Raw genomic sequence first — 11,926 nt, forward strand, 5'->3', positions numbered from 1 at the left:
CACTTGGGTGTCATCGCGACATGGCAGCAAGCCTCGCCCAGACCGAGCAGCCGAGAGAGAGCAAGATGAAGCTGCCTGTCATTTCTGAGTTAGTCTTGGGGGTGGCGCACCCCCGCTTCTGCCGTTTTCTACTCATTTGAAGCAGGTCACTGTGTCTTGCCCTCACTCGAGGAGAGAGGAATCCAGCTCCTCTCAAAAGAGTATCAGAGGACTTGTGGGTCTATTACAACAGCATAGAACTACACAATGCAGTGTCCCCAAGTGTTTAAAGGTTTGGAAGTCAAGGGACAGGATCTGGGGTGTCCCCTGTGGGAGGCAGAATAGCCCCCAAAGATGTGCACGTTCTAATCCCCAGAATCTGCGAATACGTTGTATTAAGCGGCCAAGGGGAAGGACGCCTGCTCATTAGCTGACCGTGAAGCAGCAGCAGGCTGGGTTAGCCACGTGGGCCCAGGGTAAGGACAGCGGCCTTCCCAGGGGAGAGAAGAGGTAGAAGAAGAATCGGGGTCCGACTGATGCGGACTGAGGGGGCTCCGCTGGCCATTGCTGGCTTTGACCATGGAAGGGGCCAGGAGCCATGGCATGCAGACACAGCCTCTGGAAGCCAAAAAAGACCAACAGATTCTCCCCTGGAGCCTCCAGAAGGAATGCAGGCCTGTGAACACCTTGATTTTGCCCCATGAGACCCATTTGGGACCCGGCTTCTGTTGCCGTAAGCCGTTCAATGTGTGGTAATACGTTACATCAGCAAGAGGAGGGGAGCAGTCTACACCCACCCTTCTTTTTCCCGTTTCTAAATCATTTTGCTTTCATCACATGCTGTGATTATTGTCCTTATTTGTATATGGTCCGTATTGTTAATAAACATGTTTACCAGGTCTCCTTTAAAGCTATAAGCTCCTTGAGGGCAGGGTCTAGGTTTTGCTTACGTTTTTGTTTGTTTAATGTCTATCAGAAGCCCCAATACATGGCTCATTATTATGCGGCCGTTAAGAGCGTGGTCAGTTATTCACTAGACTGGCTAGAAGTCCAAGCAGCCAACTTAGCAAAGTGATGAAACAAGAAAGCTGGTACGAAATAAAATATGGAATCCTTTCGATTCCTCCTCCATTAAACTAAGCCCAAAGAATTGCACACACGACAGGAGAGTTTACTGAGATACTGTTTTCTCTGTATCTTTCTTTGCTCTCATTTCAAGCTAGTGGCCAAGTTAGGGGATTTGGGGCAGGACACAGAGTGGAGCAGTTGGAGGTCCCTGGCTCATCCCCACTCTTGTAAAGGCCTAAGGCCTTTGTGGGAATATGCCTCTTTTCGTTCGGGGGACAGGAAACCACCAGGAGGGGGTTCCTATGAACAACGGGGACCTGAGTTCCTATGAACAACAGGGCCCTGAGTTCTGCCTCAAGACAAGACATCAAGGGAAGAAGTGCAGCTAGACCCTGGGCCCGGGGTCCCCCGGTCACCCAAGACTCTCGGGTCTCGGCACCCTGCACACAGTGCAGGGGCTAAGAACACAGAGGGAGCAGGTGCATAGGACAACGGGGTTCTTTGCTGCTACTACACAGAATAGCAGCTGTTGTCCTTGCCCCCCCCCTTTTTGACCTGGGAAACATTTGCAGAACAAGGCAGAGTGGAGGGGGGTCGGAGAGGAAGGGGGTTGACCCTGAGAATGGCCAAGACAGAATTTCCCACTGATTCGGCCGGAAGCAGAAGAGGACTTGAAGTCCAAACTGCGGGGATCTAGAACAAAAAAAAAAAGTGCCTCTCTTGCACACTGAAGTTTGGGACTGATATTCAAAACAGCGATACCTGCTTTGGCTTTAAACGAAGATTTTAATCTCCGGGTGGGGGCAGGCCTGGGGCAGGGTGGTAGGTCCGAGGGCCACAAGCCTTGGCCGTGCAGCTCGAGGAGCGTGGGGAGGGAGAGCCGGAGCTGCTGGTGGCGTCGGCGGCTGCGCTAGGTTGGGTGCATGTCCTCCACCACATAGGGCTGGAAGTACAGATAAATCAGAAAGCAGCTCCAGAAGCCAAGGATGAAAAGGGTGGCCAGGCCTGATATGGAAGTTTTCTGCTGCTAGAGGCAGAGACAGAGGCAGGAGGGAGGCAAGGTCAGCTCAGCGGCCAGCGACGACACCCCCACCCTCTCCAAGGGAGCCTCTGGGCCGCAGCCTCCCGGCGGGGATCCCCAAGCCCTCCTGCCTGGTGCCATGTCCTCTACGACTGGGTGGATGGGGGGGGGCAGGGTCTGCACGACCACGGGAGGGATGTGACGCAAACGCAGTCTGAGCCCACTGCCTTTGGGACGATGGGGCACCCGGCTGAGACAAGGCTTCTTACGGGGGTCCACCTACCCCTGATTGTAGCTGTTCTTTAGGGCACACAACAAACATTTTTCCTGCAGAGGACAGAAACGGCACAAGAAAGATCATTTTCCCCTGGTCCAAGATGGCCAGCCTGCTGGGTACCTCATCGGGTCTTGCTACAGGAAAGGACAGAACAATGCGGTGGTACTTGGGAGCAGGCATATCCAGCATCGGGGCTTGCTTGGTCATGGCTCTGGGGTCTCCCCGGGGCCTAGAGGGCAGGATCCCAGCGAGGGCTCCGGGCTAGGGAGGCACGCTGGGCCGGCAGAGGAGTGGAACCATCCCTTCACAGCCAGAGGTAAGGAAGCCAGAGGACCAGGTGGGGAGGGGGGTCAGGGAGCAGCAGGAGCCGGGGTAGCACCAGACTACGGGGGAGGTAGGGCCTCACTTACGCAGCACGGCCCGCATTGATGGAGGGGATCCAGAGGGTCCTTTTTTGTTTTCTGTAGTGCCATCATCTTCTTGTGAAGGGAAAGAGGTGTTCCGTCGGCTCCATCCACCTTCTTGAGCCGGAGCTGAGGGTCTGTGTCTGTTTTTCCTACCAGCCTGAGTTCCTGCTGTTCCTTTGGCCCTCTTCTAAGGGCACTGGGGAGTCAGGGAGGGGCAGAGTTGGGGAGACAATTTCCAACATGACAAGGAGGTAACCATAGCATGGGTGGCCAGGGAAGACCTTGACCCCAAGCCACTGGGGTAACAGAAACCAAGACAGGACCGTGAAGAGTCTGAGCGTCCTCAGGCCCCGAGGACGCTTAGCAAAGTGAAGGGAGGAGATTCTTTAGGGACGAGGAGAGACGGGTGCAGGTCACACTTACGGCTTGCTGTTCTTCTGTATATTTATTAAAACATCCATCTTCTCATCCATATCCTTCTGCATTTCCTTCAAGAGAAAATTCAAAGCTAGAATGATCACCTTGAAGGGCTTTGGAAATCCTTTTCTCTCGCCTCTGCCAACTGCTCAGAGAGGACCTCCGCACCCTCCTTCCTCAAGGATCCTCACTGGCCTTGGGGGGACATGCCTCCTCTTCCCTGCCCCTCCCCCACTCCCCAGTGAGGCCAAAGCCAATGGCGGGTCATCTTGGGCTCCTCCAAAGTCTCCAGAGGAGTCAGAGGACAGGGAGTCTTTGTACCTGATCCCATACTTGGATGAGACCATCACCTGCTTCGGCTCCATGCCTATAAAATGATGGAGCTGGGAAAATAAGTCTCGTGACCCACCCCCCAAAGACACCTTTGACTCCAATGTTTTGACCCCTGCACCCAGATCCTGCGCATACATGTGTTTCTTCTTTATTTTTTTTTTTAAAGATTTTATTTATTTATTCGACAGAGATAGAGACAGCCAGTGAGAGAGGGAACACAAGCAGGGGGAGTGGGAGAGGAAGAAGCAGGCTCATAGCGGGAGAGCCTGACGTGGGGCTCGATCCCAGAACGCCGGGATCACGCCCTGAGCTGAAGGCAGACGCTTAACTGCTGTGCCACCCAGGCGCCCCTGTGTTTCTTCTTTAACCCGATTTCTGGCAGAAATGGTCAACATGAAAGAAACGGTAGCTCAAACGGCACCTCACGTTTACTATTTTCTAAGAACTGAAAGAGTAGTAAAATCCTCTTGGCGAGTTTAGATCTATAGAATTTGATCTGAAAAAATTGGCACGGGAACAGCGGTCACAAAAGACTGTCTAGGATGGCAGATGTCATCACATATAGTATCTGTTATGGACAAACACAGGGTTGGCTTGACCATTATAAAATAATATATATATATCTTCAAAAATAATTTTAATAAAAAATGAAAGCTTTGATGAGAGTTTGCTGATCTATGGTAGAAAACTGATCAAGGAATCATACTGTCTGGGTGGAGAGGATTTCAAAAATACTTTCTTGAAAAGCATTTGTAAGTGGTATACATTTTGAATAAAATATCTGTACTCGTAAATACAGCTAAAATATCCTTGAAGTGGAAATACCCCCTGGGTTCAAAATATCAGAGTCAAAATGTCGCCCATTCTTAGAAGTCTCACTGTTACTTCAAACTCATGTCCCAAAGTGATCTCCTTGTTTCCTAAATCAACTATTCGCCCGCTGTCCTTGTCATGGTCTCCACTTTCTTCTACCCATCTGGATGGCCTTTGGGGTCATGGACGCTTGCTTCTCCTTTATTCTCTACGTTGCATCAATCACCAAGAATAGTATTTTTCCTTTGATGCATGTTTCAGATGTACTGTTCCTTCTGTTCCCACACCTGGTCCAGAGTCCCTCAGCTTGAGCGGGGGTGTGGCTTCCTGCCTGGTATCTTGCTGCAGAGTCCCCACCCCTGCTCTCCCACCTTCCCCCCTGCCCCAGGACACCTTGCAAACAGCTGCCTGCTCAGCCTTTCTGAAGTCCTGCTTCTAGCATGTTCTTTGATTAAGTATCTCCAGAGGCCTCTTAATGCTTACACACCAAGTCCCAACCTGTCTGCCTGTCTTTCAAAAGCTTTCATTATCTACTGCCTTTGTGCCCCTTCTATTTTAGGTCCCACAGTTTCCCCAGATGATCCCACTTGTATGACTGATCTCCCCACTGCCCAGGATACACTTCACGTTTATCCTGCTTCCACGCTGTGCGGCAAGCTGTTCCTGTGCCCAGAATAGCCTCCTTTGTGCCTTTCAATCCCCAGTCCTGCCCACTAACAAAACACTGTGTTTGCATTTTAATACAGAAATAATACATGTCCTCTGTTGCAAATTTGGACAATATAGAGGAATATAAAAGAACAAATCAATCTCATCACCTAGCAGTAAGTGCTATTAACCCTTCTGGTATATTTCTTTCTAGTCTTTTTTCTAAATATTTACTTAGCTATTTTTTTCCCCACTTAACTGAGAACAGCCTGTATAGATTACTTGTATCTTGCTTTTTTACTTCTCATTATAAGCATTCTTTATTTTATTTTATTTTATTTTATTTTTTAAAGATTTTATTTATTTATTCGATAGAGATAGAGACAGCCAGCAAGAGAGGGAACACAAGCAGGGGGAGTGGGAGAGGAAGAAGCAGGCTCATAGTGGAAGAGCCTGATGTGGGGCTCGATCCCATAACGCCGGGATCACGCCCTGAGCCGAAGGCAGACGCTTAACCGCTGTGCCACCCAGGCGCCCCTGCATTCTTTTTTTTAAAATAAGCTTTTTATTTTCAATAATTTGGGATCTACTGAGAGTTGCAAAGATAGTACAAAGAGTTCCCATATGCTTTTGACTCAGTTTCCCCTTAATGTTAACATCTAACTCAACCATGGCATTTGCTCTTCTTATTTTTTTTAAAGTAGGTTCAATGCCCAACATGAGGCTCAAACTCGTAACTCTGGGATCGAGAGTCATGTGCTCTGCCCACTGAGCCAGCCAGGTGCGCCTGTAAGAACTCCTTCTAAACACTGCTTCCAGTAGTTCCTACATTTCATTCTATGGATATACCCTAATTTATTTGGCTATTCTTCTACTGTTCAAAACTGTGGCTTCCAAATTTTTGCTATTATAAATGATCCTGTGATGAACATCTTTTTACATATACCCATGCTAGTATTTCTGATTATTCTCATAGGTTAAATTGTGAGAAGTGGAATTAATAAGTCAAGGGGTTTGACATTTTTTGGTGCCCATAGTCTGATTTCTTTCCAATTTTGTACAAACCTACACTCTGATCAGCAGTATAAGAGCATTTCTGCCTTGTTCTATAATTGTCACAAATTAAAATTTCGCTTATTTGGTCGCCTGGGTGGCTCAGTCAGTTAAGTGTCTGACTCTTGATTTCAGCTCCAGTCATGATCTCAGGGTCGTGGGCTGAGCCCTATGTCAGGCTCCATGCCCAGCAGGGAGTCTGCTTGGGAATCTCTCCATCTCTCTCCGTGCCCTCCCCCCACTGTTGCACTCCCGCACCCTCTCTCTAAAATAAATAAATAAATAAATAAATAAATAAATAAATAAATAAATAAAATCTTAAAAAAAAAGTTCACTTATTTGAATGTGACAATGACCTAAGAATTGTTTTCATTTGGCATTTAATTGATTATGCATGAGGTAAACCTTTTAAATATATTTATTGTTTTTTAGTTGTATTCTCTTTCGTGGATTGTTTGCTCATACCCTATTTGGTTCTTATTGATTTGTGTGAGCTTTATATGTTATTTATAATAACATGTTTATCGATGTTTATTGTATTTGTGGAAAATTATTTCCCCCAAATTGTTGTTTGCTTTTTAATTCTATATATGGTACTTTCCTGTTATGATTTTTAAATTTATTATATTGTTAAATATATCAATATTTCCTTCGTGATTTCTTCTGTTGTATTTAGACTGTCTAGTTAAATATTTATTTATAATTTATTCTTATTGATTTTTATTATTTAAATTCACTCTATGGACTATTTCAGGTTTTACAGTATTAACTGAATTAAGTTTTTCTTCATCTAATCCAGCAGTATTCTTAATATGAATGCATAATCCTTTTCTTTCTTCACATAATCAAGCATAATCCTTAATATGAATACATAATCCTTAATACGAATACATAATCCTTTCCTTCTCATTAACGTTTAAAAAATCATCTGTATTATCTTCTAAATTTAATGGAACTGTGGTTCCCAAACCTTGAGCGTGCAATGGAATCACCCGGTGATCTTTAAACATCACTGATGCCTGGAGCTCATCTCAAGAGGTTCTGATTTCACTGTTATGGGGTGCAGCCTGGGTCGAAGGTCAAAGTCACACTACAGGGGATTGCAATGTGCAGGCAAGGTTAGTAACTACTGCCAAAGCGTTTAGGATCTGGCTGTTACCCAGGGGAAAGCATCGGAATCACTTTGAGACTTTCAAGCCACTGTGGCCCACCCTGGAGACTTTTATTCAGTTCCTCTGGGCCAGGCCCTGGGCATACTGATTTTTTAAATTCTCCCAGGCATGCCTGCTGGAGAGGCTGTTACAGGTTTACTTACACTGATTTAAAAATGTTAAGATATCTGCTCTTGCCTATTTATGCTTCTACATCAGTGGTTCTCAAATTTTCATCTGGGGAATGTGAAAAAAATCCAAGGGTCCAAGCCCCCTCCAAATAGGACCTGAGCTCTATTTTCTTTATTTATGTGCCAGGAAATTCCAAAACACATCAAGGTTTGAGGGCCATGACTCTAGAGTCTAGATGGTCCTCTTAGTAATTGTTGAGTTCAAACCTAATCGTATTGGGTTTTTGGTTAGATTTGCATTAAGCTTCCAATGTAGCCTTCAAAGTTCACCTTAAGATGCACTTGCTTTGTGAGGATTAGTCTGGTTACCCCAACATTCATGCCCTATTTCTCCAGACTCCTAATTAACTCCAATTATCATGTAGCTTGGTGCTTGCTTTTTCTTTCTCTCCATAGAGTTTGGGTCTTCCTACTAGACTGTAAGTGGCTGCAGGGCAGGGTCTGGTATCTCCTTTCATAACTTCTAGTATGGTACCGGCCGTGGAAAGTGCTCAGTAAATGCTTACCTTCATAATCTCCACAAATTCCTGGAGTTTATCAAAATCCTTGTCCATTACGCCCTTGATCTAGTGAAGAAGAAAGGCCCAGCACATTTTACTGAACGTGGAGTCGTCTCTGGCATTTTAAAAAGCAGGGCAGCAGCTGCTCCTCTGGAATGAGCTGGATAAAGCTCAAGGAATGGGTGTGTCGTGGCCTACTAAAGCCCCTATCTTCCCGAGGAGTCTATGAAGGGACGAGGGTGCAGGTAGCATGAAGCCCCCTCCCCCCCAGCCTTGGTGGGGCTTCGATCTAGCTACTGCAAGGCTTCCGGGTGGCGTTCAGACCACAGTTTCCAGTTCTCCTCCTTGCCTAAGCACTCCCTCTCTTCATGAGTTTGCCATAGGTGGTTCCGTCCGAGAAGCAACAAGAGAGTTCCTTCTCTGTAGCATGCTCAAGGGAGGGGGGTAAGGAGAATGGAATTGGTCCATGACTGCCCCCACATTCCAGTCAGTCCCTCTCACTCTGTCACTAAGGTTCTATCTCCTCAACCTTCAAAGTGACACCGTAGAGAGTTCTTGGCTTTCAAAACGTGAGCGTAGGCATCAACCAAATAAGAACTAGATATCTAAGCTGCCCAGCACCGAAACACTGGACATCGGGCTGAGTGAGGTTGAGGCTTTTTCCATGCAATTCCTGATTCCCTCGCTATTCAGAATTCAGCACTGCATTTTCCCAGGTACTACCCTTCTTTCTCTGTGTCCTGAAAAGTCTCACCCTGTTACCTGTTTGATCTCGTCCATTTTTTCCTTGAGCTCTTCCCTCACCTCCCTGAGTTCATTCTGAGGAAATAAAACAGGGAAGAGAAGGAGTAGAAACATCCTGGATGGAAGGAAGATCCTGGGGTGTTGCTAATAAGGAGGAACAGAGAGATGCCTCCCTCTAGGGGGGAAGGAAAGGATGCTGTTAAGAAAATGGGAGAGTGGGACATGGAGACACCATGTGCCTCCCGATAGGACGCACCGAAGGGCATGCCTCCACTTCTGTGATGTGACCCCCCAAAATGCACAGCCAAGTCTAATCACCGGGGAGCATCAGACCACCCAAATGAAGGGTTGATCTCCAAAATAAATGACCTATAATCCTCATAAATGACAATGTCCCAAAAAACAAAGGTGCAAGAGCTATTCCAGATGGAAGGAAGCTGAGGAGACATGGAACCTGGAGACCACGTGTGGGCCTGCACTGGATCCCGGCATCGAAACAGCTGTTTTTTTCTTCCGTTAGAAAAGACCTTAGTGGAACAATTGGTAAAAATAGACTAAGTACTGAATCAATGTTCACGTCCCAATTTTGATATTTTAACCATTGTGCTGTGGTTATGTAAGAGATTGTTCTTGTATTTAGACAGTACACACTGAAATTTGAGAGAAACATGCTCTCTGATGGTTCAGGAAACCTGTATTATACATATGTGTGTGTGTGAAAGTGTGTGTGTGTGTGTATGTATATATGGAGAGAGGGAACCATGATCAAATGTCCGCATTTGGGAAATCTGAGCGAAGGGTAGACTAGAATTCATCACACAACTTTTCGAGAATTTTCCATAAGTGTGAAATTACTCAAAATGAAGAGTTAAAATGAAACAAAAAGCAGCGCAGGGAGTGAAGCCCCGGGCCCTGGGGCAGAGCCACAGATGCCAGCAGGGGACCCGGCCCGGCTGTGGTTGGGGAGCCCGCGTCTCCAGTGTGCCCTGTCGACCCCCCGCCTGGGCCATCACACCTACCCTTAGCTCGTGCGTCCCTCCTGGTTTGGTAAACGGCCCTTCTTGTTTTACTCCTTTGTAGTCGTATGTCTGTAGGTGGAAAGCAGAAACACAGACTATTGGAAATCGCAGGCGTGGGGTGGACGAGGCAGGAGAGATCCCCCCAAGTTTCCGTTCCTCCTTTCGGGCTGGGGTGGAGCAGAGAGCTGGCGGCCCCGCTGGCACGGGAGTTCCCACCACCTTCTCCTCTGGCTCGGAGCTCGTCGCGCCACTGCCCTCCTGGCCCCCTGAAGAGCCAAGCCCACTCCTGCTGCAGGGACTTTGGACACACTCCTTCCTCCACCCACAGCGCCCTTCCTCGGCCTACATGCTGAGCCCAGGGCCTTACCTCCCTATTTTAATTCCCTGCCTAGTGGGTGACACTGCTGAGTTTTCCTTATTTAATCTTTATGAGATTAGTCACTAGTGTGAAGTTCTGTGAGAGCAGAGAGCTTGTCTCTCTCTCGTGTATTCCCCAGCACCTGGGACAGGTCTTGGCCACCAGGAACAGCGAATGACCCCTGACTCCAAGTCACCTCCCCACGGGTCTCAGGCCTGGCTGCCGGCATGGCCTCAAAAAAGCTTCTTACTTTGGTCGGCTCTGGCTTCAATTCCAGGCACACTGCCTTGTAGTTCTTGTTCTGTGGAGGGAGGAGGTTGGCAGTCCACCTGTCAGGCATCAGGACTGGGGGGATCACATCAGCCCTTTCGAGAGGCCCCCGCCCACCCCTGCCTGTCCATCTGCACCTGAGCTCAGGCCCACTGACCCCCCCCAGCACCTGATTCAAGACAACCCAGCCCTTGTCAGCTTATCGTCCTTTTTCTGAGCACGCACCTGTCCCGTCAGCCGGCAGCCCTCTCTCTGCTGGGGGCCTGAGCTAGGAAAGCACTTGGGCATAACTTTGTGGAAACCGTGCGGGTATTATTTCAGGAGCGCGGGCCTTGGAGAGAGACGGGCTCGTGGTCTAACCTCAGCTGCTTCCTTACTGGCTGTGCCACCCAGGAGATCATTTACGCCCTCTGAGCCCCCCTTTCCTCGTCTGCAAACTGGGGTGTGAATCACACCATCTCACAAGGTGCTTTGTGCCATGGCCGTGCCCTTTGAGGCGGGGGGTGGCTGGAGGTGGGGGGGGGGTTAATCCATCGCTCTTTGTCCCAAAGGGAGTCAGCAGAGGCCTCTTTCCTTCCCACCCCCAGGCCACGAATTAGTGCTACCCTCCTTCCGGGCTGACAGGCCACTTGCAGCTCAGAGCAGAGAAAGAAAAGCCGAGGATTCATCAGAGAGCTCTCTCTACCCCCCACCCCCACCCTGCCACTCCGTCCAGCGGGAACTTGGAGAGGCCCCACATTGTCCAGCAATGTTTCTCCTTTACCAGGCTTGTTTTCTTCAGTTCTGCCTTCTTGGCCGACATGATGGAGGAGGCCAGTGTGTTCTTTAACTTCCCAACCTCCCCACAATGGGCCCCTGTGACCAGGCCACTGTCCTATGCAGATTACAGGCCAAGGTGAGGGCAAGATGACCACCTCTCTGTGTGCAGAACAGCTGAGGTCACAATGCCCAGCTCCCCCATGCTGGCGGGGAGTGTCACCACAGCTTTGAGCCAGGGAGGGGGGGGGGGCCTCAGCCACTGTGATGAGGGATAGGGCAGGTTCCAAAGCCATGAGATTTCCCTCCTGCCAGGGGGAGAGGGGCTCTCCTGCAAAATCCCCCTGCTGAGGACCTGGCCTCGTCGGCCTTAGCGGAAGGCACACCTCACCAGAAGCAAAAGCTGCTGTCTCCTCCCCCAGTGGGACTCACTTGGTGTCTGCCCCCAAACAGCTGCTTCCCCCCAAGCCTGCACCAAGATCTGCCCTGAGGGCCGCATGTAGACAGACCCTTCCTGGGGTTTGGAGCTGTCTTGGGTTGAGACGCCCTGAAATCCCTCTGGTTTAAGGTTCAATGTACTGTGCTAACCTGGGGGTGGGGTGCAGGGGTGCCAATATTAGCAGGATGGCTTCTGACACCCTGGTCCGCCTGTGTGGCTGGCCCTGCCCCTCTCTCCCCTGCACCACCCTAGTCTCGTCTCTCGGTTCCTCTATCAGCCCTCAAGAGGGTCAGAGCAAGAAGCGAAGTGTGGACAGTGCTGGCAATGAGAAGCGTCTGGGGGTGGGGAGGATATTGAGGCTGTTCTGAGGGGGGCTGTAATTTGTGCCTAAAGAGTCAAAGGATCCTGGCCTCTCGTGGGGCCTAAAATCACCAGAATCCGACTTGCAAGCCTAACTTTTCTTTTCTTGGTATTCTTGGGCA

General features: G+C 48.9%; 1 protein-coding gene across 3 annotated transcripts; it reads right to left on the bottom strand.

The window, feature by feature from the left end:
- Window positions 1-1,857: 1,857 nt before the first annotated feature.
- TEX35 (testis expressed 35) lies at window positions 1,858-11,051 on the bottom strand. 3 transcript variants are annotated; one of them, XM_087866514.1, is made up of 9 exons: window positions 11,013-11,051; window positions 10,122-10,280; window positions 9,622-9,690; window positions 8,621-8,677; window positions 7,865-7,924; window positions 3,176-3,240; window positions 2,756-2,948; window positions 2,352-2,395; window positions 1,858-2,068 (listed from the first exon to the last, which is right to left on the bottom strand). In XM_087866514.1, the coding sequence occupies exons 1-9, from the start codon at window positions 11,049-11,051 to the stop codon at window positions 2,008-2,010; spliced, it is 747 nt and encodes a 248-aa protein (XP_087722640.1). In that variant the 3' UTR covers window positions 1,858-2,007. The 3 variants fall into 3 exon arrangements, with proteins under 3 accessions (XP_087722640.1, XP_087722633.1, XP_087722631.1); XM_087866507.1 differs by having other exon boundaries at window positions 1,858-2,074; XM_087866505.1 differs by lacking the exon at window positions 2,352-2,395 and having other exon boundaries at window positions 1,858-2,074.
- Window positions 11,052-11,926: the final 875 nt, after the last annotated feature.

This window comes from Ursus americanus, chromosome 2, assembly GCF_024610735.1.
Source record: "Ursus americanus isolate L20-20 chromosome 2, mUrsAme1.1.p, whole genome shotgun sequence".
In the NCBI taxonomy this organism is placed as follows: Eukaryota; Metazoa; Chordata; class Mammalia; order Carnivora; family Ursidae; genus Ursus; species Ursus americanus.